The sequence below is a fragment of the Ambystoma mexicanum genome, chromosome 10, assembly GCF_040938575.1.
Source record: "Ambystoma mexicanum isolate Mex_15411 chromosome 10, UKY_AmexF1_1, whole genome shotgun sequence".
In the NCBI taxonomy this organism is placed as follows: domain Eukaryota; kingdom Metazoa; phylum Chordata; class Amphibia; order Caudata; family Ambystomatidae; genus Ambystoma; species Ambystoma mexicanum.
The window spans coordinates 231,872,948-231,896,620 of NC_090932.1; the positions used below are offsets into that span (position 1 = coordinate 231,872,948).

Here is a 23,673-nt window from a genome sequence, read left to right on the forward strand (position 1 = left end):
GTCGAACCAAGTGGTCCTCGACCTAGGCTGGTGCTTCAACCGCAGCAACCTTATGGTTGGGGAACCCTTCTGGCCCCCTTGGCCTCACACCCAGGTGGTCTTGGATGCGTTATTGAAGGTTTGGAGCCCTCACTGTGAGGACTTGCAGGTGAGCGGCCTTCGGTCCACGACAGGAGCCAAGTGGCATATCAACAGACTAGAGTTGCAAGCCATCAGGTTAGTCCTGAAGGCTTTCGCCCCATCTCTAACGGGGCAGCATGTCCTCAATCTGACTGACAACACAGTGGCCATTGTGAGAAAACTGGAGGTGTCTCCCTGGCTAGTCCCTGGGGATCTGTCAACCCGGTGCCCAGAACATGGTCATTGCTATTGGATCCAGTTCCTAGGGGTGGACCAGCGGTGGTGATGGATCACCTGGATGGGGGGGTCCTCGTGGAGTGGGACACCGACGAGTGAGATGTGGTGTCCCCCTTCCTTCAATACCTCTTCCCCATCCTACCACGTAGGACATTCAAAAATACTGCCCTCCACCCCTCTTTCCCAACACAAACACTTTTGCACAACAGATTAACACCAGAGCCGTTTACATGACATGTCCCAATACAAGGGTCAGGCAAAGTCAAGCAATTGACGAGAATCACACACACACACACACTTGACGGCCCTTTCCCTTCCCCACAGGGATAAAAGGTGGAGCAAGAGAGCACAGTACGAGCAAGACAGACCGCACAACAAGACAGCTATCCAGACCCGGCAGTTAGAGGAGGAGAAAGACAGAAAACATCAAGAGGCTGACAAGGAGAGGCACAACCTTGCCCTTTTCGACAAAAACCCTGCAAACCCTCCGCAGAAGGAATCGCAAGACCGAGGACAATAGCTTAAGTGTGCTTCAGCAGATTGCAACGGTACACGGAGCGTAGCAACGCTGATAAGCCGGAGCGAGGGAGACTCATGCATCTGTGGTACCGGCCTTGACGCCAGTAAAGAGGAAAGCCAAGTGTTTCATCACAGCCGGTGAGTAGAGGGGAGAGAGCCACTAGGAACCGGGCTTTGGTGAATGAAAGTCGTAAAGTGGCAAAGTGAGAGCAGTTCACAGAACTATGAAATTGTAAAGGGCAGACCAGCTGCAGAAGGGGACCGGCACCACGAGGGTGCTACTCTGAGAAACTCTGGTCGATCCCCATCTGAGTAAAACTACAGACACCAGAAGGTCATAGGAGAAACAAAGTGGTCATACAGGAGGTCAAGCAAAATTCCAATATAGTCGAAAGCCATTGACCTAAGAACTATAAAGAAAGCAAGGCAAGTGAATCCTGCCACATGAGAAAGCAAGAGAAGTGAATCCCCTAAACGTTGAAAGTAAATTTAAATGTGAATTTGAAGTTGGCAGGAGTGAACCTGGGAGAGGGATGCTGACGAGAAGGGGGCAAGTCTAAAAGCCCTAAGAGACAATGTGTTGACAAAGGTGAACCCGACCGAGGGATGTCCACTGAAACTGTTTAAAAAGACATTAAGATTAGTGAATGAAGGAAAAGCCATAGTGAACCCGGTGGAGGGAGGCTGAAAGTAAACAAGCGTCAGCGCCTGGAAGAGGAGGACCCAGGGGTGAAGAATCCTCACCCTAAGTGAAATCAGGAAACAAACTTTCATTTTGTTGAAGGAACTTTTGTGTAGTTACTTGACTATGTTAGGCCCTCGAAGGCAAGAGACTTTTAAGAGAAACAAAATTTGGCCATTGCTGGTCCTGGAAGCTGCAAGTGGAACGGTTGTCTCGTGCTGGGGAAGCACAAGACTGTACTGTGCTCCGGGGATCCCATTCTACCCTGTCCTTAAAACGTGGGGAAGGGAGAACCAAGCTACGCATCCTGACATATTATTTGTGAACTCTTCTTTCTTTTCTTGAACTATCCTAACCCCTTTTTGCATTAGTTGTACGGTTTGGCAATAGGTTTCTTAGTATAGGCCCTTTTGATTTGACACAACACCACTAGCACTGCTTTATTTTCATTTGATGGTTGAAGCCTGCTCCCATCTCAGATTTAGGTTTAGATTAGGCTTTTTTCCAACCTGCATACGGTGTAATAAATACCCTTGAACTGTGATCACTTGTTTGTCTTTACAGTTGCCACCATGAGTTCCTTACATATGGTGTCAGGAGTAAGATGTGACTCTATTGAAACAAATTGGGGAACCCTACAATTTCAGAAACTTAGTCAGAGAGCCTCTATCCCTTCCATTACCACCAAGGAATCAATAGGGTTTAATATCTGAAGCAGTAGGGAAGCTATTATAACCACTAGGAAAAGAGGAATGATTCCTAAGAACTTGGTTTTGATACCCCCCCGTGGGGTTACATACGATTAGTCCCAAAATCTGGCTTAGCATGGAATTCGGGATAGATGTCTTAGCGGGCGTTATTGACCCCGACTTCAGGGGAGACATGAAGGTTTTCTTACAGAATCATGGCGACGTCCCTTTTGAGGCACGTCGGGAGAGCAAATTGCACAGAGAATTTTGGAAAGGGCTTTCTTCCCTCGGTTCAAAGAAAGCAAACCAGATAAAACAGAAAGAGGTAAATTAGGCTTTGGCGAAGCTGATAAATCTCATAATATTGACGTAAAGGAGAAGAACCCACCATCTATCTCGAACTTGCCTTTGCCCAGCGAAACGATCCAGCCCTCGCTGAAGCTTTTTTTTTTACAAGCAATTCCAGAAGCGGAAGGCATAGAGAAGGGAAGTCCCTTTTTCTTCTTAAAACTTGGGTTAATTTACTGAAGAGAAACCTCCCCAGAAGGTTTTATAAAAACTTGACTAGTGATACCTAAAAGTCACTGAAAGATTGTTGTAGAGATCACACATTCCCATCTCACAGGAGTGCATTCGGAACACGTTGAAACCCAGGCGCATATCAGTAGAAAGTGTTACTGGCCAGGTATCCACGCTGATATAAAATCTTTCAGACAAACCGTGAAATATCTCAGAAGACTATCCTGCATCTCCCGGTACCTGCCCCTCCATTGCTATCATAGCAGTCCCCTTTTCTATAATTGGTATGGACAAAATGGGACCTCCAGAAACATCTAAATTGGGCAGCCATTATGACCTGGTGATGGTGGATTATGCATCCCGATATCCTGAGAAATTCCCAATGCGAAATAATACCACTCAGCAGATCCTAAAACATCTTCTACTGTATTTCTATAGGGTCGGTGTTCACAAAGAAATAAACAGAGCAAGGTTCGAATTTTAGGAGTAGGCTTATGGCCGAAGTCCACGAGCTACTCCACATTACCACCTTGCGAACTTCTGTGTACCATCCTCAAACCGAGGGTCTAGTAGAAAGATTCAATAAGACCCTGAAGCTAATTCTACGGAAATTGTTAGACAAGGATGGGAAAGACTGGGATAGAATGATCCCATGGGCACCATTTGCCGTGAGGAAAAACCCCCACGCGCCCACAGGTTTCCCTCCCTTTGAGCTACTCTATGGAAGAGAACCGAGAGATTTCCTGGACATGCTCTAGGAAACCTGGGATGAACAAGAAGAGGCTCCCATTTCAATATCATAAACCGCCACTAGAATGCGAGAACAGTTGTTTCGGGAATTAGTTTGTACTCGTATGGGAAAGGCCCAGAGCCAACAGAAGGCAAATTATGATTAAAAAAGTAAATTTAAGATATTTTTCTGTTGGACAGAGAGTACTGGTCCTCTTACCCACCTCGGGGAACGATATTGTTTCAAAGTGATGGACCGTTCGAGGTACTAGAACTAACGGGAGCGTGCACGTATAACATAACCAAACCAGACCAATAACTGAAAGTTCACTTATATCATTTCAACCGCTTAAAAGAGTGGAAGGAGAACCAGTCAGCCACCCATTCCAAAGTATTAGCCTGTCTGGTTCCGGAAGATATAGAGAACTTTCTCTTAATTCCTTCCGAGTTATCTACCCAACAAAGAGAAGATCTAAAAGATGTAGTGGTCTCATTCCTTGATGTAGTCTCAGAAAAACCAGGAAGAGTAGAAGGTACATACCATTATATTGGAACCCCTAAAGGCAAAGTGGTTTATCTAAAACCCTATTATCTACCAGAGGCATGTAAACAGATAGTGATCGAGGAAGTCAACAAAATGTTGAAGGCCAATATCATTGAAGCCTCCTCCAGTCCATGGTCCTCTCCTATCGTGTTGGTCACTAAACCTGACCGTTCCTGGAGATTATGCATAGACTTCTGTCTAATTAATGCCATATCAGATTTCGATGCCTATCCCATGCCAGACATCGATGACCTAATTGATAAACTCAGAATAGCTACCTTTCTATCCACCCGAGATCTATCCAAAGTGTACTGGCAAGTGCCCATATATGGGCCAGATAAGGAAAAAACTGCATTTTCGACGCCTGTAGGATTATTCCAGTTTTAAGTCTTCCCTTTCGGCCTGCACGATGCACCAGCTACATTCCTACGTCTCATGGATAACATCCTGCATCCCTTTTCTGATTTCTGTGGAGCACACATTGATCATATCGTCATTGATATTAAAACCTAAGAGGACCATCTCTTCCATCTTTATACCATCATTAAAGTCCTCCGGAATGATGACCTAACTGCTAATTCAGCTAAATTCACATTGGCCCAATCAGCCGTGAAATACCTTGGCTTTATCACAGGGAATGGGAATGTAGAACCCCAACATGAAAAAGTAAAAGCTGTCTTGGATACTCCAACTCCCAAGATCAAAAGAGATCTTAGGGCTTTCCTTGGTCTCATAGGATATTAACCTAGGTTTATCCATACCTTTTCGGACAAAACGGCCCAGTTGACATATAAACTTAAAAATGCTGAACCCCAGAAACTTCTTTGGAATGATGAGGACGGGAGATGCTACAACATCTTAAAGCAGATGTTATGCAAAAAACCCAATCCTAAAGGTAGTAGACTTCTCAGAAGAGTTTGTTTTGCAGAAGGACTCATCTCTTGCAGGTTCGGAGCCGTCCTGTCCCAAATTTGTGACTGACTAGAACACCCCATACTAAACACCAGCCGCAAGTTGTTCCCACATGAAAACAATTATTCCGTGGTAGAACTAGAAGCCCTAGCCATCAAGTGTGCCATTATCCATTTTAGGTACTAACTATTGGAACGAACGTTCACATTGGTTACACACCACTCACACTTAGTTTGGATTAGCAAATGCAAAGAGTCTAACCCTCGGGTCATGCAATGGTTTCTAGACCTACAACCCTATTGTTTCACAGTGGAACACCGGAAGGGAAAGGACCACGGAAACGTGGATTTTCTTTCTCGGTTCCCCTGTGAAACAAATGTGGCTACATCGCATGGAGGAAGGGCATGTGAGTAACCTGAAAGTGTCTCCCTAACTAGTCCCCAGGGATCTGTCATCCAGGTGGCCAGGACACGGCCATTGCTATTGGATCCAGTTCCTTGGGGTCAGTGAGGCAGGATCACCTGGAAGGGGGGGTCCTCGGGGAGTGGGACACTGATGGGTGAGACACGGTATCCCCCTTCCTTCAATACTTCTTCCCCATCCTACCACGTAGGACATTCGAAAATATTTCCCCCTCATCCCCCTCTTTCCCAACACAAACACTTTCGCACAACAGACTAACACCAGAACCGTTTACCTGACATGTCCCAATACAAGGGTGAGGCAAAGTCAGGCAATTGACGAGAAACGCACACACCTCACGGCCCTTTCCCTTCCCCACAGGGATAAAAGGTGGAGCAAGAGAGCACACTACGAGCAAGGCAGACCGCACGAGGCAGCTATCCAGACCCGACTGTTCAAGAGGAGGAGAAAGGCGGCAAACATCGAGAGGCTGACGAGGAGAGGCACGCCTTTGCCCTTTTCGACAAAACCCTGCAAACCCTATGCTGAAGGAATCGTAAAACTGAGGACAATAGCACAAGTGTGCTGCAGCAGATGTCAACGGTACACGGAGTGTATTGACGCTGATAAACCAAAGCGAGGGAGACTCCTGTTTCTGTGGTACCGGCCTTGACTCCAGTAAAGAGGAAAGCCAAGCGGTTCATCACAGCCGGTGAGTAGAGGGGAGAGCCAATGAGAACTGGGCTTTGGTGAATGAAAGTCGCGAAGTGGCAAAGTGAGAGCAGTTCAAAGAATTATAAAATTGTAAAGGGGAGGCCAGATGCAGAAGGGGTCCGGCACCACATGGGTGCTGCTCCGAGAAACTCTTGTTGATCCCCATCTGAGTAAAACTACAGATACCAGAAGGCTGTTGGTGAGCCGTCAAGATAGGTCAAATTGGTCATACAGGAGGTTAAGCAAAATCCCCATACAGTCCAAAGCCTTTGATCTAAGAACTATAAAGAAAGCGAGGGAAGTGAATCCCGCCACAAGAGAAAGCAAGGGAAGTGAATCCTGTAAACATTGAAAGTAATATGAAGTTGTCCAGAGTGAACCCATAAAAGGGATGCTGATGCGAAGGGGACAAGTCTAAAAGCTCCAATAAAACAGTGCATTGACAAAGGTGAGCCTGGCCGAGGGATAACCACTGGAACTTTTTTTGAAAAAACATTAAGGTTAGTGAATGAAGGAAAAGCCATAGTGAACCTGGTGGAGGGAGGCTGAAAGTAAGAGGGGTCAGTGCCCGGAAGAGGGGGACCCAGGGGTGAAGACTACTCACCCTAAGTGAAATCAGGAAACAAACTTTAATTTTGTTGATGGAACTTTTGTGTTGTTACTTCAATACATCAGGCCCTCGAAGGCAAGAGACTTCAAGAGAAATGAGACTTGGCGATCGAAGGTCCTGAAAGCTGCAAGTGGAACTATCATCTTGTGCTGGGGAACCTCGAGACTGTACTGTGCTCCGGGATCCCACTATACCCCGTGTTTAAAACGTGGGAAAGGGAGCGCCAAGCTACCACATCCTGACATATTATTTGTGAACACTTCTTTCTTTTCTTGAGAACTATCCTACACCCTTTTTGTAAGGTTTGGCAATGGATGTTTTAGTATAGGCACTTTTGATTTGACACAATGCGACTAGGGCTGCCATTTTCTCTTTTTTTTCTTTTTACATGTTTATTTTAAACCAGCACACAGATGACAATGACATAAGCAAGTCAAAGACAAAGCATTACCTACAAATCAAATTAGAAGGACGACCGAGCATGTGCAATTCAAGCCCCTCCAAACCCCAACTCCTCCTAACCTCCCCCCCAGGTCAGCCCTACTCCAGATCCGGCTGGGAGTGAGTAGGCGGAGGCATTTTTTCATTTGATGGCCAGCGCTTGCTCCCATCTTAGATTTAGGTTTAGATTAGTTGTTTTTCCAACCCGCATACAGTTTAATATACACCCTTGAACTGTGATCACTTATCTGTCTTTACTGTTGCCACCATGAGTTTCATACACCATGCACTACCTAAACAAACAAGGTGGCGTGCACTCACGTCCCCTTTGCACTGAAGCAATGCTACTGTGGTTCTGGTTGCTAGAGAACAAAATCTCGGTCTCTGCAGTTCATCTGGCGGGAACGGAGAATAATTTGGTGGATGCTCTGAGCAGGCAGAGCATGATCTCACACGAGTGGAAAGTGTTTCAGGTAGTTCTGGAAGAGGTGGTCTCTCCCTGGGTAGCCCAACAAATGATATGTTCGCCACAGAATCCCATACGAAATGTGAACAGTTTTACTCGAGGGAATTCCAAGCGAACGGCGCACTGGGGGATGCAGTTCTGGTGGACTGGACCTTCCCTCTCCACTACACATCCCCCCGATTTCCATCATTTCATGGGGTCTGAGGAGGTTGAAGAGGTTTCGAGCGACCATGTTCCTGATCACCCCAGACTGTGGTATTCCGATCTCTTGGGTCTGACCATCTGCCCACGAGCCGGTTGCCTCTGCGTCCAGATCTCCTAACCCAGCCAAAGGTCGGGTGGTTCACCCGACCCCAGATTCCCTCAATCGACATGCGTGGCTCTTGAGAGGATGAGATATGACGGGTACCTCTCCGAGGAGAGGTGCTTGAGGTGTTGCTGGCTGCAGGGAGACCTTCTACTAGATCGCTGTACTCGTGCAGGTGGGGAAGATTTGAGGCGTGGTGTAAGGAATGCGATACTGACCCCATCTCTTGCTCCCCCCCCTCCTCCCCCGACGACAGTGATGGTGTTCCTTCGGTCACTGGCCTCAGCAGGCCTTCAGGTTACCACAGTCAAAGGCTATTTGGCATCCTTGTCTGTGTTCGAAAGGTCACGGATCAGGGTTCTTTCTTCACTATTCCGGTCATGGCCCAATTCCTGGAGGGTCTTAATAATGCCTTTCCGGTAACCCCTTTTTTCCAGATTGGGACCTTAATCTGGTTTTGACCTTTTTGATGGCGCCTCAGATTGAGCCTATGCATTCCTATTCTTTGAGGCTGTTATCGTTTTAAACAGCCTTCTTGGTTGCAATCACGTCAGCCAGGAGAGTTAGTGAGCTGCAGGCATTATGCCGCAAATTCCCATTTTTGCGTAAAGTTTCTCAGTCAGGCCTGGCTTCCTTCCAAAAGTTGTTTCTCAATTCCATCTTTCACAATCTATTGAGTTGCCTGGGTTTTATCCCCCTCCACACCCTCGAAAGAGGAGGAGTGTTTTCACCGTAAAAGAGCTTTGAGCTTTTACGTTGCCCGTATGACTGAATTCCGGAAGACGGACCAATTGTTCATAGCCCATTCTATCTTGCATGGGTCTCGCCATAACAAAACAAACTCTTTCACTTTGGACTATTTTATGTATATCTGAATGTTACCATGCGGCAGGCAAAGAACTTCAGCCAGGGCTCAGAATGCATTCGACCAGAGGGGTTTCAGCTTCCACAGCCCTACAGAGGAGTGTTCCTGTTAGGGGCATTTGCCGGACAGCCACATGGTATTACTTGCATAAGTTCACCAAACATTATGCTTTGGATGTTGCTTGCGGGCTGATGCATGCTTTTTTGGGGCGGTTCTGCTGAACATACTTGTTTAATACTTTCTGCCCTCCTCCTTTAGCCTAACTGCTTTGGGAGTCTACCAAGATGAGGAATCTCTGCGAGAAAGGCAATCCATTGAAAGAGAAATTACTTATCGTAATGATCTTTCTATGGATTCTTCTCCCGCAGATTCCTCATCGCCCCTCCCAGCCGTCCCTGCTAAGAAAGGGTTGTGGCTCAATCCTTCTAAGTGAAAAAGATGTTGGTGATGGCTCTGAGCGTCCGTTTTCACTCATTGTTCTTTAAAAAAAAAAAAAAACATTTTTAATCTCTAATTATATGGGATCACCCTGTTGAGATGTATTTTTTTGTTAATTTTTTACAGGATAGTTAGCCTCCTCCCATTGGTCTTCCTCCGCAGCGTTCAAGCATGGAGGGGAAAAAGGGAGGAACTTGAGCATGGGACGTAGTGATGTGGTGTATATATACCATGCCTGACGTCATTTCTGGAGCCGACGATCGAGCACTGAGCAAGGCGGATCAACGATCGACTGCTGAGTCGAGGTCCACTACACCCCCCTGTTGAAAAATGTCCAAACACCAGAGCTGGATGATTGATGGCTATCAAGATGAGGAATATGCAGGAGAAGAATCCATAGAAAGATCATTACGCAAAGTAACTTCTCCTTCTCACTCATCTCCTGCATTTACTTTTGTTCTGGGGGACCTCTTGCGCCATTGTTTTGGCTTACATGCTTTCCTATGGCTACACCCCCTCCCCCACCTTATGTGGTGGTCTGCCAGGATCCCCTCAAGTACCTTTTGCAATGTCGTTTTGGGTCCACTGGTTAGTCCTTAGACCTACCAATACAGGAGTGGTCATCTGTTTTTTATTACATGTTTTACCTTTGCAGGACAAGCCATCACATATGGACTGCTGTGAGGACACTTTCCCTTTCTTCGAAGTAGCTCTTTTCCTGCTTTCCAGGCATCCTCTGAACTGGTTGGTGGCAGATGTTACGTTTTTAGCATTTTTTCCCAGATGCATTATCCCAGGCTGTCTTTTTAGTCCCATTAATGCACTTAAAGGGCGAATATACTCAAAATGGCCCCTCTACATGTTTTAAGTCTTGTTTGAGATGGCCTGTCCTTTGTTGGCCAACTTTCTACCTTCGGAGACTGATCCCTTTCTTCATGCACCTTGACGGGCTTCTTGCAAGAAGCCTGCAAAGGCTCTACTTTGTTGCCAGGAAGTAGGGAGGGGGGGTCACTGCCCCAATCCACATTCCTCCTAGGGTTTGACTGTTAATGGGTATTTTGTGGGCAGGCTACCTTTTCACTATTGGACCGCCACCCTAAAGTTTGAAATTTGCAAGTGTCCTGATTCGAGGTCTGGGGTCACCCCAGTCTAGATTATAGCTTTATGGAGACAAGCCGGACCCAGGAACAAAGTCAACCACTGGGGCTGAATACTGTGGGAGAGGACTGCTGCAGAAACCAACATTGGCTCAGTCAATACCACTGCACCAAATCGCAACCTTCTAATCAACATGGAAGACCTCTGCAGGGTGCCTTCCTCCCTCTGACTCATTGCACCAATCACTCACCTAACAGGCTTTCTGTTTTCGGTCATCAGAGAGTGCATCTTAGCCTTTTCTCTGCAAGACCCATATCCAGCTTTTCATGGTTGCCAACCTCTAGCTGACCAATTGGCTTGAGCACTTTGTGGGCGTCTTCAAGGCTCTACTGCGTTTTTGGAAATCTGCTGTGCTGTCCTTCACCAGGCAACAAGCCTGCTGAAGATGAAAGTCCTGCCGTCAAGATTCAGAGTGCCTCCTGACCCAATGAGACATGCATAGCTGAAGAGCTCTCTAAATGTGTGTGCCCTTTGTCGTGGGATCACATCTGGTTGTCCTTCCCTATCCCCAGTCTGAGGTCTCCAGAGAAACCTAGAGCAGGCCGGCAGAGATCGCCCTTGAACCCGCGACCCGATAACCCTGCACTGCAACAATGGTGAGGTACATCTTCCCCAATGATTTACTATCACCTGGGACTGTTATTAACTTTTTTGTGGTTCAGGTGCCTGAGATCACTAATCTCATGAACCCCGACCCTCCCGACTGCGTTTGCATTGGGTGTCAATCTTGCTTACATTGGTTCTATCTGGGGCTGGGCCAGGATGGTGGTGTCCGGTCAGAACTTTTCTGTGTCATCCTTTGGAGCCCCAGCGGTATTAGCTACTTCTCCTTTCATTGGAAACCCACTTATGACTCTTAAATCCATATTTTGCAGGTTGCAATTTCCCTACAGAATCTAATTGGGCCCCTGGGACAGCTCGGAACCGTTCGGACACCTGAAAGTCTTCCATAGACTTGTTACAGACTAGGGTTGGATTTCAGAGGTTTTAGTATACAGTGCAGGTTGCCTTGCGGCCTATATCTTGATGCATGCTTAAAATGTTCTCGCTGCTTGAGAGAATGCATTTATTGTTTGAATAACTTGTGATTCTAAAGTAGCGTGTAACCCAGAGTGGGTTGCCCAACTGTGAGTTGTACATAGGTACTTCAGTGTTTTTAGTTACCTTTACATATGTAAAGTGTTTCCTAGTCCAGTATTGTAATACAGGGTTCTTTTTTTTATAATTTATCTATGTGGGTTGTTTCCTTATCAGTTCTTTCAATTGTCAACCATTCCTTCTTAGTTCAGCCTTGATGCTTGGTCAACGCTACTTAAGGGAGTGGCTTTGCTCCACTGGGTCGGTGAGTAACCCTGCTATAACCCTAGGTTGGCTTTTATAAGTCCCACCCAAGTTAGTGGCTTTGAAAAACACTTCTCACAGCTAGCTTGGTACACCATACTCAAATTATAAATATGACTGTGTCCTGTTAATTCCCTTAGCGTGTTATTTCAAGCTAGCATCAGTAAGATGCTTTTAGGACTGCTTTCGGTGCCTACCAGTGGGTGCAGAAGCTATAATAATTTGGAAACTATGAAAGATAGCTATGCAGAAGAACAAGCTGCATGTAAGGAGCGTATGTATATTACATAAGAAAATGAATAGAGCTTCCCTTGATATTAAATACATCTGACCCTGCATTGAAGAGCACTTCTTTAATTATAATCTTAAAACACAAGTCGTCAGTGGTATTCTTAATCCTATATATTAAATGTTCATACAATGTCCCTTTAATGTACTCTAAGGACAAGCGTGCAAGGGACATCTTAATTTATATACATTAAATCAGAGTATGTACTGATCCTCACCTTTTTAAACAATATAGATGAGTGGCAACAAGCACCCCCTTTTATAAACTATAAATATGAGCTTGCAGGAAATGCCTTCTTTATAGTTTTTAAACAAGAGAATACCCAGATTTGTTTCACTTGTATTAGCAACCATCTTGAGTGCATACCTTGGTGTTTGTAATCTGTTTCTTTTAGGGTTGACCTTGTTCACTATGTCTTTCTCCTTCCCCATAACCTCTGTCTAGGTCTGCAAGTATGATTTTGTGGAGGTTCGAAGTGGGCTGACAGCAGATTCCAAGCTGCATGGAAAATTCTGTGGTGCTGAGAAGCCTGAGGTGATCACCTCTCAATATAACAATATGAGGGTGGAGTTCAAGTCCGACAATACAGTCTCCAAGAAGGGCTTCAAGGCACAATTTTTCTCAGGTATGTGGTCCACACCTGCTCGGCTGCTTCCCAAAGTACAGCACTGCTCCTGCTTCAGACCACCCATTTAACCAAGAGCTTTGGGTGTGGGAGGCACAGTCTATGCTTTCAGCAATGTTGTGGCATTGGGGCTTTGAGGTTAAACCAAATAACTACTCATCTCCACTTTCAAGGGCCTGTCTTGTCAGAATCTGCTCACATGCTGCTTGTGGCCTAAAAAATAGGAGACATACTCTTTGTCCCAGAGTAAATTCTGGGGCTTGCTTCCCCATTCAGTCCTATTTTATAAGTCATCTTGTGCCCCGATCTTTATGCTGGGCCTTGTTTCCCTCTGCTCAATCAAGGTTCTTTCTCTACTTGTTGGTGGGGGGCAGACCCCTCAATGTTATTTTTCCTGTGGTCCTGTGACTTCATTGTTCCCCATAGGAATCCCCCAACTCTGGAGACCCTAACCCACGTAATAATGACATACTGGGCAAACTCGCAGAATCGTCAATTGTTCCATTTAGAAGTGGAACGCTTTCTCCCCTGCCTGTTTCCAAGTTCTGTACCATGCAGGTTTATAAGGGGTGTGTTATCTCTGTAGCAGCCCTCTGGGTCAACAAAGGACACAAAACAAAGTAAACATTTACAGTAGTTTTATTTTTTCACACGCAAATAAAATGTAGGTTTAGGGTATCTGAGGCTTCTCCTACGCTCCTTAGTCACTGACAAAAGGTTCTGCCTTCATGGCATCAAAAGGATTTGCTGGTTTCTAGTGCCCTTTGATCCTTTCTTGGACTTGCATAGATTCTGTATGGGCTCTTATTGGACTTGTCAGGATATTATGATGATCCTCCTGGACTTGTTAAATACCTAGCATCACCACCCAGGAGTCATGGGTCATCTATACAGTGTCATGCATCACTGTTCTGCAAATGGTGGACCCTGGGTGACCTTCCCCCTTTACTCCTTCAGGCTATCTTAGCCTCCCTGTGTAGTCCTCTTCAATCAAGGAGTTCCCACAAGTTCCCTGGCCTGCTATCTTTATCTGGCCTTGATTTTGGGACGATATTTAGCCTTTGTAGTTCTTTGCACATTTTCAATTTCCTCTTTTCTCACCACCTTTTATTTGCCAGTTACCCTTCTTTGCTATGCACTAATCTGACCTTAGATTATCCTCTCCTCTTCAAATCTTCTCTCTCCCCTTTGCTTCTTCTTTCCAGCTCCTCCGTTCTCTCTTCTCCCTTCCTCTTCACCTTTTTTACCTCCTCTGCGCCTCTTTTCTTTCCACCTACACTCTTGACTCTTTCACCTGTACTTCCTCGGCTCTTCTTCGCTCAACTCTGCACCACTATGCTTTGACTCCCAACACTCACTTCTCCAGCATTGGATCTTTCATGGATTCACATGCTTAGAATATTCCCCGTCGTCAGACTGGGACCCCTCGGTACACATATATAGCCTTTTCCAATAGGAAAACTTCCGACACTTTTGTGTCCTATCTACGTCCTTTTAGGACCCGCCTACGCATGCTCCGTAGGCCGTCCCCGTATAAGAGGCCCGCCCCCGCGGTTCCCCTTCAGATTTCAACCGTCTCCAAAGTAGTGGGATCTCCTCGCGTTGTCTTACTATTTTGTACAAGGTTGCATTACTGGAATTTGAGTACAGAAAATGTCCTCCGTGTCAGGAAAAGCGCTGTTCCGCCCATGCGCGACGTGCGGCTTGAAAAAAGTTTACGAGGGGGACAGACATATGGATTGTATATATTGCCTCCACCCTCATCATTCGGCGGATAACTGCGACATATGCAAAGGGTTTTCTCAAAAAACCCTCAAAGACGGCAGTCGACGACTGGTAGCATGGCTGCATGATGGAGCGCGGGCATACCCCCCTTCGGAGGTAGGCTCCACACAATCGGCGAAAACATCACGCCGCGCTACCTCGTCGGAACCACCGGCGAAGAAATCTCGACCACCGGAAAAAGATTTGTCTGGAAGTCACTCAACTAGAGACTCCTCGTCAAAGAAATCATCTTCATCAAAAAAGCATGAAAAGGAAAGGAAATCCTCCTCGGGCGATCATCATAGATCGACCACGAGTCGAGAGTCGAGTAAAAGCAAGCCAAGTGTGGAAAAGGCGGGACCGCCAAAACCACCTGCTAAGTTACCGTCGTCGACGGCGGCCGAGTCATCGACCTCCACCCTGCCACTTACGCAGGTGGCATCCACCGTCCCACCAACAACGACGTCGACGATGGCCTCGTCGACGGGGGTTCTACAGGAGGCCTGGAGGCCTGAAGTTTTTGATCCGATCCCCCGGATACTTTACTACAAGAACAGGCTGTGTTGCTGTCCTCGGAGGACGAGAATGAGAGAATAGCTGGCCCAGCAGACCTAGGGCTACGAGTGGCTGACAAGTCATCGACGAGGGGATCCGTTATACCGGTATCTGCCCCTCTTCTCAATCCTCAATCTGTTTTGTCGTTGGAAATTCTGTCCACGCTTCAGTCGTTGTTACAGTCGTTGGACCAGAGACTACCTCAGGCAAACCTGCCACAGTCACCCGTTGACGAGCCGGGCCCGTCCCGTCAACCGACGCACCTACGCACGCCAATCTCAGCACTGGCACAAGAGGAAGGTGAGCTGCCAGATTCGGAGTCTGACAGGGGAGCCATGTCGGATATCTCATCATCCCCCTCCAGGGATCCAACCTGGGAGTCAGAGGTGGAGTTGGAAACCCCTAGAAGCCCAGCTCACCCGTCCCCTCCGGACGACATTGCGTCATTCCATTCTATGATGGAGAAGGCATGCAAAGAATTTGGTTTGTCCCAGGAAGAACAGAAAAAGGACTGTTTTTTGTTCGACCACATGGGTAAGAGAAGGAGGTCTGTGTTCTCGATACCAATACTAGGCCATGTATGGAAGGAGGGGTTGCAGACAATGCGTCACCCGTTTTCAGAGCCGGCAGTGAAAGGACGCCTGGAAAAAAAGTTTAAGGCTCCAGAGTATACCCACAAGTGTTTATCCTCCCAACCAACGCCAGACTCGGTGGTGTCGGCGGCAGAGGCGAGGAAGACGAAGGCCCAGCACAAGTGCACGACGACTCCTGAGAACGAAGCGAGACGCCAAGATGCCTTTGGCAAAAAAGTGCTATCCGTGGGAGCGACCACAGTAAAGGCCGCAAACTCTCTGGCAATTGTTGCCAGATACGATAGGGAGATTTGGCACAGGCTAGCTCCGTTGCTTGATCATCTTCCGGAAGAGCATAGGAAGGCAGCGATGTTACTCGTCCGAGAAGGTGAGGAAGCCTCAAATCACGCAATAAACATTGCGGTGGACCTCGCTGAGTCAGGCTTCAAGCAAGTCAATAATGGGGTCGTATTACGTCGACAGTCATGGCTTAAGTGTACCTACTTCAGGTCAGAAGTACAATACAAAGTTTTAGATATGCCCTTTGAGGGAGACCTTCTTTTCGGTGAGAAGGTGGACGAAGCCCTAAAGGGAATGAAAGAGGACTCGGACACGGCACGTTCATTGGGTGCCCTCCAGAGTGGCAGAAACTACAAGTCTTTTCGTCCCTTTAGAGGGGCTTCAGGTAATTCAAGATTCTCTGCATCTGGAGACAGATCCTTTGGCAGATCAGCTTACCTCTCCCAGGGATACAGACGTGCCTCCCAAACGGCAAACCGTCGCCGGAACTTCCAGACTTCCAGGAAAAGACCATCATATCCGTCGTCGTCGAGAGACAAGCAAAATAAAGATCAGCAGTGAAATACAACACACCGTTCTGGGGGGAAGAGTTTCAGCATATGTCGACGAATGGGAACGAATAACGACGGATCAATGGGTGCTGGATACTATAAGAAACGGACACTCTCTACAATTCAAACACAGCCCTCCGCAAATTCCACCTGCGTTCACTGCTCATTCCCATCTGAAGATACTGCAACAAGAGGTAACACTCATGTTAGCAAAGGGCGTGATAGAATTAGTTCCAACATCACAGAGAGGTCAAGGAGTCTACTCAAGATATTTCGTCCTAAAAAAGCCGAACGGCAAATGGCGTCCCATTTTAGACTTACGCAATCTCAACAAGTCTTTAAAGAGCCTAAATTTCAAGATGCTCATTCTGCAGGAAGTGATCCGCGCCGTTCAAGAGGGGGATTTTCTAGCGTCCCTGGATTTACAGGACGTGTATTTCCATATTCCAATGTGTCGGAAACACAGGAAATTCCTAAGATTTGTAATAGGGCGGACTCCCTACCAATTCACGGTTCTTCCTTTTGGGCTCAAGACCTCCCCCAGAACGTTCACGAAATGCCTGGCTCCAGTAGCGGCCTGGCTAAGGAAGCAAGGCCACCATGTATACCCATACCTCGACGACTGGCTGGTAAGGGGATCCTCCCCAGCGTCGACCAACACAAGTTTACAAGCCACCATGCAACTTCTACAACAACTGGGATTCGCCATAAACTTCGAAAAATCCTCTCTGCAGCCATCGAGATCGCTGGTATTCCTGGGGGCACAGTTCGAGACCCAGTTAGGGCTAGTGAAACCTTCTCTCGACAGAACCTCAAGACTCAATCAACAAGCATGCCGACTACAGCGAAACACCAAGATCTCAGTGAGAAAATATGTTTCCGTCCTAGGGGCCATGGCATCCTGCATCCATCTGGTGGAAAACTGTCGCCTATTCATGAGGCCAGTCCAGGAATTCCTCGCGGACCGATGGACACAGGCTCAAGGATCGTGGTCAGACAAGATAACCATCGACGACGACAAGCTGCTTCGGACCCTTCAGTGGTGGCAGAGTTTCCACAATCTGAACAACGGCGTACCCCTACAGGAGCGGGAGTTTCAGCGAACCATAGTCACGGATGCGTCCCTAACCGGATGGGGAGCTCACATGGGTGCTCTCCAAACGCAAGGTCGCTGGTCTCCAACGGAGTCACTCCTACACATAAACGTGTTAGAGCTCAGAGCAGTACGATGGGCCTTAAAGGCATTCCTACCACACATCAAAGGCTTGCGAGTACGAATACTGACCGACAATGCAACGGCCATGTTTTATCTGAGGAAACAAGGAGGGACGCGATCAAGAACTCTTTCCATAGAAGCCCAGAAAACATGGCATTGGGCATTAAAGCACGAAATTTCCATCGTGGCTCATCACCTTCCAGGAGTGAGGAACTCCCAAGCAGACTCCCTCAGCAGAAGCGTGGCCCAGATACACGAGTGGGAAATGGACACAGTTCACCTGATGAAAGTGTTCGAGAAATGGGGTCACCCCCCTCTGGACGCCTTCGCGACCAAAGACAACAAGAAATGCGAGCAATTCGCAAGCAGATGGCCTCAAGAGGGCTCCAGGGGGGAGGCATTCTCCTTCCCATGGACGGACATGTTTCTCTATGCTTTTCCTCCGTTCCCCCTCATACGGAGGACAATACAGTGGATACGCAGATACAATTGCCGGGTAATTCTAGTGACACCATACTGGCCAAGGCAACCGTGGTTCTCCGACCTGCTTCACCTGTCGCTGGAACATCCCATAGGGTTTCCGAAAGCCCCGAACCTACTATCCCGGGACAAAGGCACGGTGTGGCATCACGACCCGGACAGTCTCAACCTTACAGCCTGGCTCCTGACTTTTCGGAGTTCAGTGCTTTAGACGTTTCGGAGGATTGTCAAAAAATTCTGCAGGCGGCTAGAGCCCCTTCTACAAACAAATCCTACTCCTATAAGTGGCAGAGGTTCTGTGAATGGTGTAGGGGACAACAGGGCCTACAACCGTTGTCGGTGACGCCGGAACAAGTTCTACCTTACCTGCTCCTCTTGGCGGAGAGGGGATTATCCTTCACATCGATAAAGGTGCACCTGGCGGCCATCTCGAGGTTCACAAGGAAAAGGCAGTCGTCTCCTCTATTTAGCGACAGACTTGTAAAACACTTCATGAGGGGTTTATTTCGAGCTTTTCCCCCGGAAAAACGTTTCCCCCCGACTTGGAGTCTCAACACAGTGTTGGCAGGCTTAATGAAACCGCCTTTTGAGCCTTTGGCCACGTCCGACATAAAATTCATTTCGTGGAAGTTGGCATTCTTGATTGCTATCACATCAGCTAGAAGAATCTCGGAACTGCAAGCGCTGGTCGTAGACCCGCCATACCTAAGATTCTTTAAGGACAAAGTAGTCCTGGCAACTAATCCTATGTTCGTCCCAAAAGTTCCGACAGTGTATCACAAACACTCGTCCATTGTTCTCCCTACTTTCTTCGCCACACCATCATCGGCAGCAGAAAAAGCTTTTCATACGCTGGACGTTAAGAGGGCTCTGAAATTTTACCTACATCGTACACAGGAATTCAGGTCTACTAGACAACTGTTCGTCGCATATGGTCCGTCGACGAGAGGAGAAGCAATCTCTAAACAAGGATTGGCTCGATGGGTCTCATCGACGATTGCGTTTTGTCACTCTAAGGCCGGAAGGCCACTGCAAGGACATCCTAGAGCCCATTCTACAAGATCGATGTCCTCCTCAACAGCTTTATGGGCAGGAATTCCGTTGACGGACATATGCCAAGCTACGGCATGGTCAGTGCCCCACACGTTTACCCGCCACTACTGCCTTGCCAGGCAGCATGCGGACGAGGTGCAGATGGGAAGAGCTGTCCTGCGCCATCTGTTTCAGTAAGGTAAGCTCTACGCTGTGGAGAGTCTGTGGTCTACCTTTTTAATTACAGTTTATTTTATGTGGGTAAGGTTATATGAGGTAACTTATTCCTACTGTACATATGCATTGTGTAGTATGTTGAGGGTATATTACATTACATTCTCACCGCCGTCTCAATTGTTACTGCTATACAATCTATTCTAAGCATGTGAATCCATGAAAGATCCAATGCTGGAGAAGGGAATAGTTTCTTACCTGTAACTCCATTTCTCCAGCATTGGTATCTTTCATGGATTCACATGCGCCCGCCAACCTCCCCGGAATGTAATGTATTTAATTGATAAATTTAACCCTTCCTACTTTGGAGGGGCCGAAATCTGAAGGGGAACTGCGGGGGCGGGCCTCTTATACAGGGACGGCATACAGAGCATGCGTAGGCGGGTCCTAAAAGGACGTAGATAGGACACAAAAGTGTCGGAAGTTTTCCTATTGGAAAAGGCTACATATGTGTACCGAGGGGTCCCAGTCTGACGACGGGGAATGTTCTAAGCATGTGAATCCATGAAAGATACCAATGCTGGAGAAATGGAGTTACAGGTAAGAAACTATTCCCGTCTCCCTGGCAGCTTCTCTTCCATAGGTCTGCGGGATTGGGACCTGCTTGTTATAACTGCCTGATTGAGAACAGTTGTGTGACTAATGTGAGTGTCTCTGTGATTGGTCACAACCTCCAAGGACTACAGATTACCCAGCTGTGATGTAACGGTTGGTGTACTGCACTGCGTCTCCTTGACCGCCATTCTGGAATTATTCAGTACCATGGTTACACCCCAGCAACTCGTTTAGGTTGCCACCTTCTTTAACCTGTGCCTGAGTTGGTTGTTCTCGATTACAGTCAACATTCACAGGACCACATGAACAGAGGTGTGTGAAACCAATGGAACATCACTTGCAAACCTTCGGCTGTAGTTTGCTTTGGATGTCCTCCCAATTTGACTCGCAGTCTCCCGTGGGAGCAAGCATGTGCGTGGCCTGCGTCTCATGCTTTCTCTCGGGCATCTAAATTCCCAGACAGAAATAATGTTTGTCCATTGGTAATAGTGACTCTACATATGAGTAGCACCAACTCATTACATTCCTAGAAAAATAGGTACAGTAATACTTTGCAGATCTACAGTGTAACAAGGCTCTTTTAATCGAGTGTACACACTTCAAAATACAGATCAAATCAGTGGTACTGGGTAAAATGCTAGTCTTTTACCTCGAAATTGCTGGACCAAAGGGAGACCTAGGAAAAATGTCCAGAGGCATCTAAGAGTTACCTTAAGAGAGTTCCAGGTAAGTTGAGATGTTCTCACTAGGAGTCCACTGGACAAATCCAATAGGCACAGCCACAATCATGGGGGAAAGGAAGGTATGTTCCCGATCTACCAGACAGGTCCTGTGCGACTCCAGAGGAGACTCTCTTTTAAGAGCTCCAGCGCAGGTTCAAGACCCAGCAGGAAGAAGATAAGCCAAGCAGGATTGGGGCCAATGGAAGTCTATAGCAAAATGCGATTGGAGGTGACCAGCAGACACCTTCGACCATGCACCTCGGGAACCCCTAAGGGGTAAGTATCTTCAATAATCGACTAACTCTGGGCCCAGTGGTAGTTACTTGTGGTGGGAGTTCCCAAAGAATACCGCTTGGAGAGGGCAAAACAACTCAGAGAGTGAAATATCTTTTACAGGAAGGCTTAAAGGATCTAGTCACCTAGGGCATTGAACCCAAGACAAATGTCAACCCAACTTGCCAAAAAGAGCAAACCATGATCCTTTGTGTAGGCCTAGCCAAGCAGAAGTGAAAGCAGTGGCGACAATGTCTTCACAAGGAAAGAAGAACCCAACCAGATGGGTTCAAAAGAAAGAGGGACGCATCAACGCAGCAGAACATTTTCACAAAATGGTAGCAATGGAGGAGGCATCCAGGAATGGTCAAAACAAACATGAGGCTGGTTATTAGGGTCCCAGTGCACCTCTGGGCGATGGCAGCTTTCTACACAGACACACAGCCAATGGCAAAATGGGGAAGTGTCTGCAACATTGCTCAGTCGGGCCCAGCCAAAAAGGTGACCCTGCGGAGGACGAGCACAGCCCAGGAAGCCACATTCAAATCAGAGCTGTGGTTCTAAACGACAAGCCCGTCCAGTATGGCCAAAGCTGGTCCAAAAATTAAAGCAGCAACCTTTCTGCAAAAAATCATCCAGCAGTTAAGTAAATCTGCAGAATTCAACAGAGCTCTAGCAACAATCAAACCAAACCAAGGCAGGGACAGGGTCTCCCCTAGATCTACCCATACACTTATGGGTTGCCCCAAGCAAATCTGCCAATCACACACCAGGGCACCTAATAACGGTTTTTGGTGGTCAGCCAAACAGGTTGGGCACAAAATCCACCAACCATTCAGATCCATCCCCAAAGGATCTGTAATGCCCTGTGCATGGCTACGGACTGGTCTAAACAAGTTGTAACTACAATAGGAGGGTGCAGGACTGTGTCAGAGTGAGCCAATGTGTGCGGAAGGGCCTTTTTAGTCCTTTTAGATGGAATCCCTATTTTTGGGGATTCTATGTTCACTTTTCAGGGCCTCTCAACTTTTGATTTTTCCCTTTTTAGATTTTGTATCATTCATTTCTTTTTAGTTGCCAGAGGGGGGCGATATCTGAATCCCCCTTGACATTGCAACCCTTCTCCCTTACTTAAACTTAACTTGCAACCCTTTTACGTTAGCCTATTTTTGACCGAGGGTGATTAAGTGACCCTGCATTGGTTTTCGGGAGTAGGTGAATGGTACCTGTACTCATGTTTACAGCATTGGTAGCCCAATGTGACTTTTTCATAGCCATTCGGGCACAAATGTGTGTTTTTGTTTTTTTTTTTAATCCTATCCTCTGTCATTTTGTATTGTAGGGTTCCCTTTGTTCAGGGCACCAAAAGGAAGACACAAAAGGGGCCCAGTGAGCTCTAGACCAAGACATTGAATATTAGAACTTAACAATGGTTCTTAATGTATTTTTAAAGTTATGCCCTGCACTTCTCTCATTGTAAATAGATTATTACACTGTAGCTAATTTTGGTGACTGTGTAAATATTTTTCTCTGAAGTGTATTGGGAGGGTAAATGTTTCTGAAATGCATCCTTAATTCATTCTTGGAGGACTATTTGGTTATGCCTCTGAAAGGCTTCCTACACTTACCAGCTGTGAATGTGTGCTATGTTTGTTACTATGCTCTAGAGGAGCAGCATTAATGTGGTGTTTTAAAATGGTTTTAGGCTATTTTTCCTGGTGGTTCAATTGTCTGGATCCCTTCTACACCGTGCCTATAGGTCTTGGATCATGAGCCCTAGGGCCTACCATATATAACTGGGGTGGGCTGTGTTCTCTCCCTCACCCTTTAATTTAACTGTGGTGCCTATCTGACATAGTGGACCCATATATAGGCAGTGGGGTGAGGCGTGTCCCCTTAAACACGTACAGTTATAATACTGTATACTATTTGTACTTATTTTACCTGATTGAGAGGTATCGGGTAATATTATCCCCACCTATAATATCACCATATACATGGCCGTGGGTTAAGGCCATAGGCAATATTATTGGTGGGGACAGTTAATGGGGTAAATGGGACTGGGGGATGCGGGGGTTTCCCCTGCTCCCTTTTAAAAAATATGGGGGTGTCCCCCGCAGGTTCCATGGCTTAATATCGCCACAAAAATATGGCAATATTTTTGCGGGGATATTAACACATGCAACCGATTGAGATCTATATGTGTAACAGAGTACATATTTTTCAGAATATCAGTGTGATGTATTTTCTAAAGATAAGTGTGTGGACTAGTTGTACGTTGTTTCAGCTTGCTGCCCTACCCGAGAGTTCAGCCTTGTCACTCATTCAATGTTACCTACTTTTAAGAGGTGTTTGGCTTCACTTTTTGTCAGGTGTTGTGACAAATCGAGGGGGTTTATCCCTTTTTCCCCAAGGGGAGCCACCCCTGTGGGGCTAGGGAGGTGAGCCCGCTCCGCAACACCTTCCCTAGGGGTCGAGGCAAGTGGGACCTCAGTGGCAGAGACTCTCCCTGTAGGAGACAAGGACTCCTTTTCCTGTGAGGAGTTCCTTAAGTCCTACTCCCTGGTGGCATTCATGGGAATATCAGATGCACAGAACAGTGTACAATCCAGAGGCTTGGTTGAAGAGATAACTAAAATATATTGTTAACAACCAGAGAGGATCTATCTCTTTAAACAGAAATCTCCATTTAACATGGACGAGGAGACTGGAAGAGGACATGCCGGAGCAAGCTGAGGCATACGCAAGCAGGGCAGCCCCCTGGCAGCATAACACTTGATAGGGAAGTAGTCACTGAGAGCAACTTTGGAAC

General features: G+C 46.9%; 1 protein-coding gene across 2 annotated transcripts in view; it reads left to right on the forward strand.

Annotated features, from left to right (window-relative positions):
• The window catches only part of BMP1 (bone morphogenetic protein 1), a 984,430-nt gene that overhangs the window by 660,186 nt on the left and 300,571 nt on the right, over positions 1-23,673 (forward strand). For both annotated transcript variants that reach the window (XM_069617748.1, XM_069617749.1), the window contains exon 15: positions 12,427-12,607. In XM_069617748.1, the coding sequence (XP_069473849.1) occupies positions 12,427-12,607 (181 nt within the window). The remainder of the gene's footprint in view (positions 1-12,426; positions 12,608-23,673) is intronic.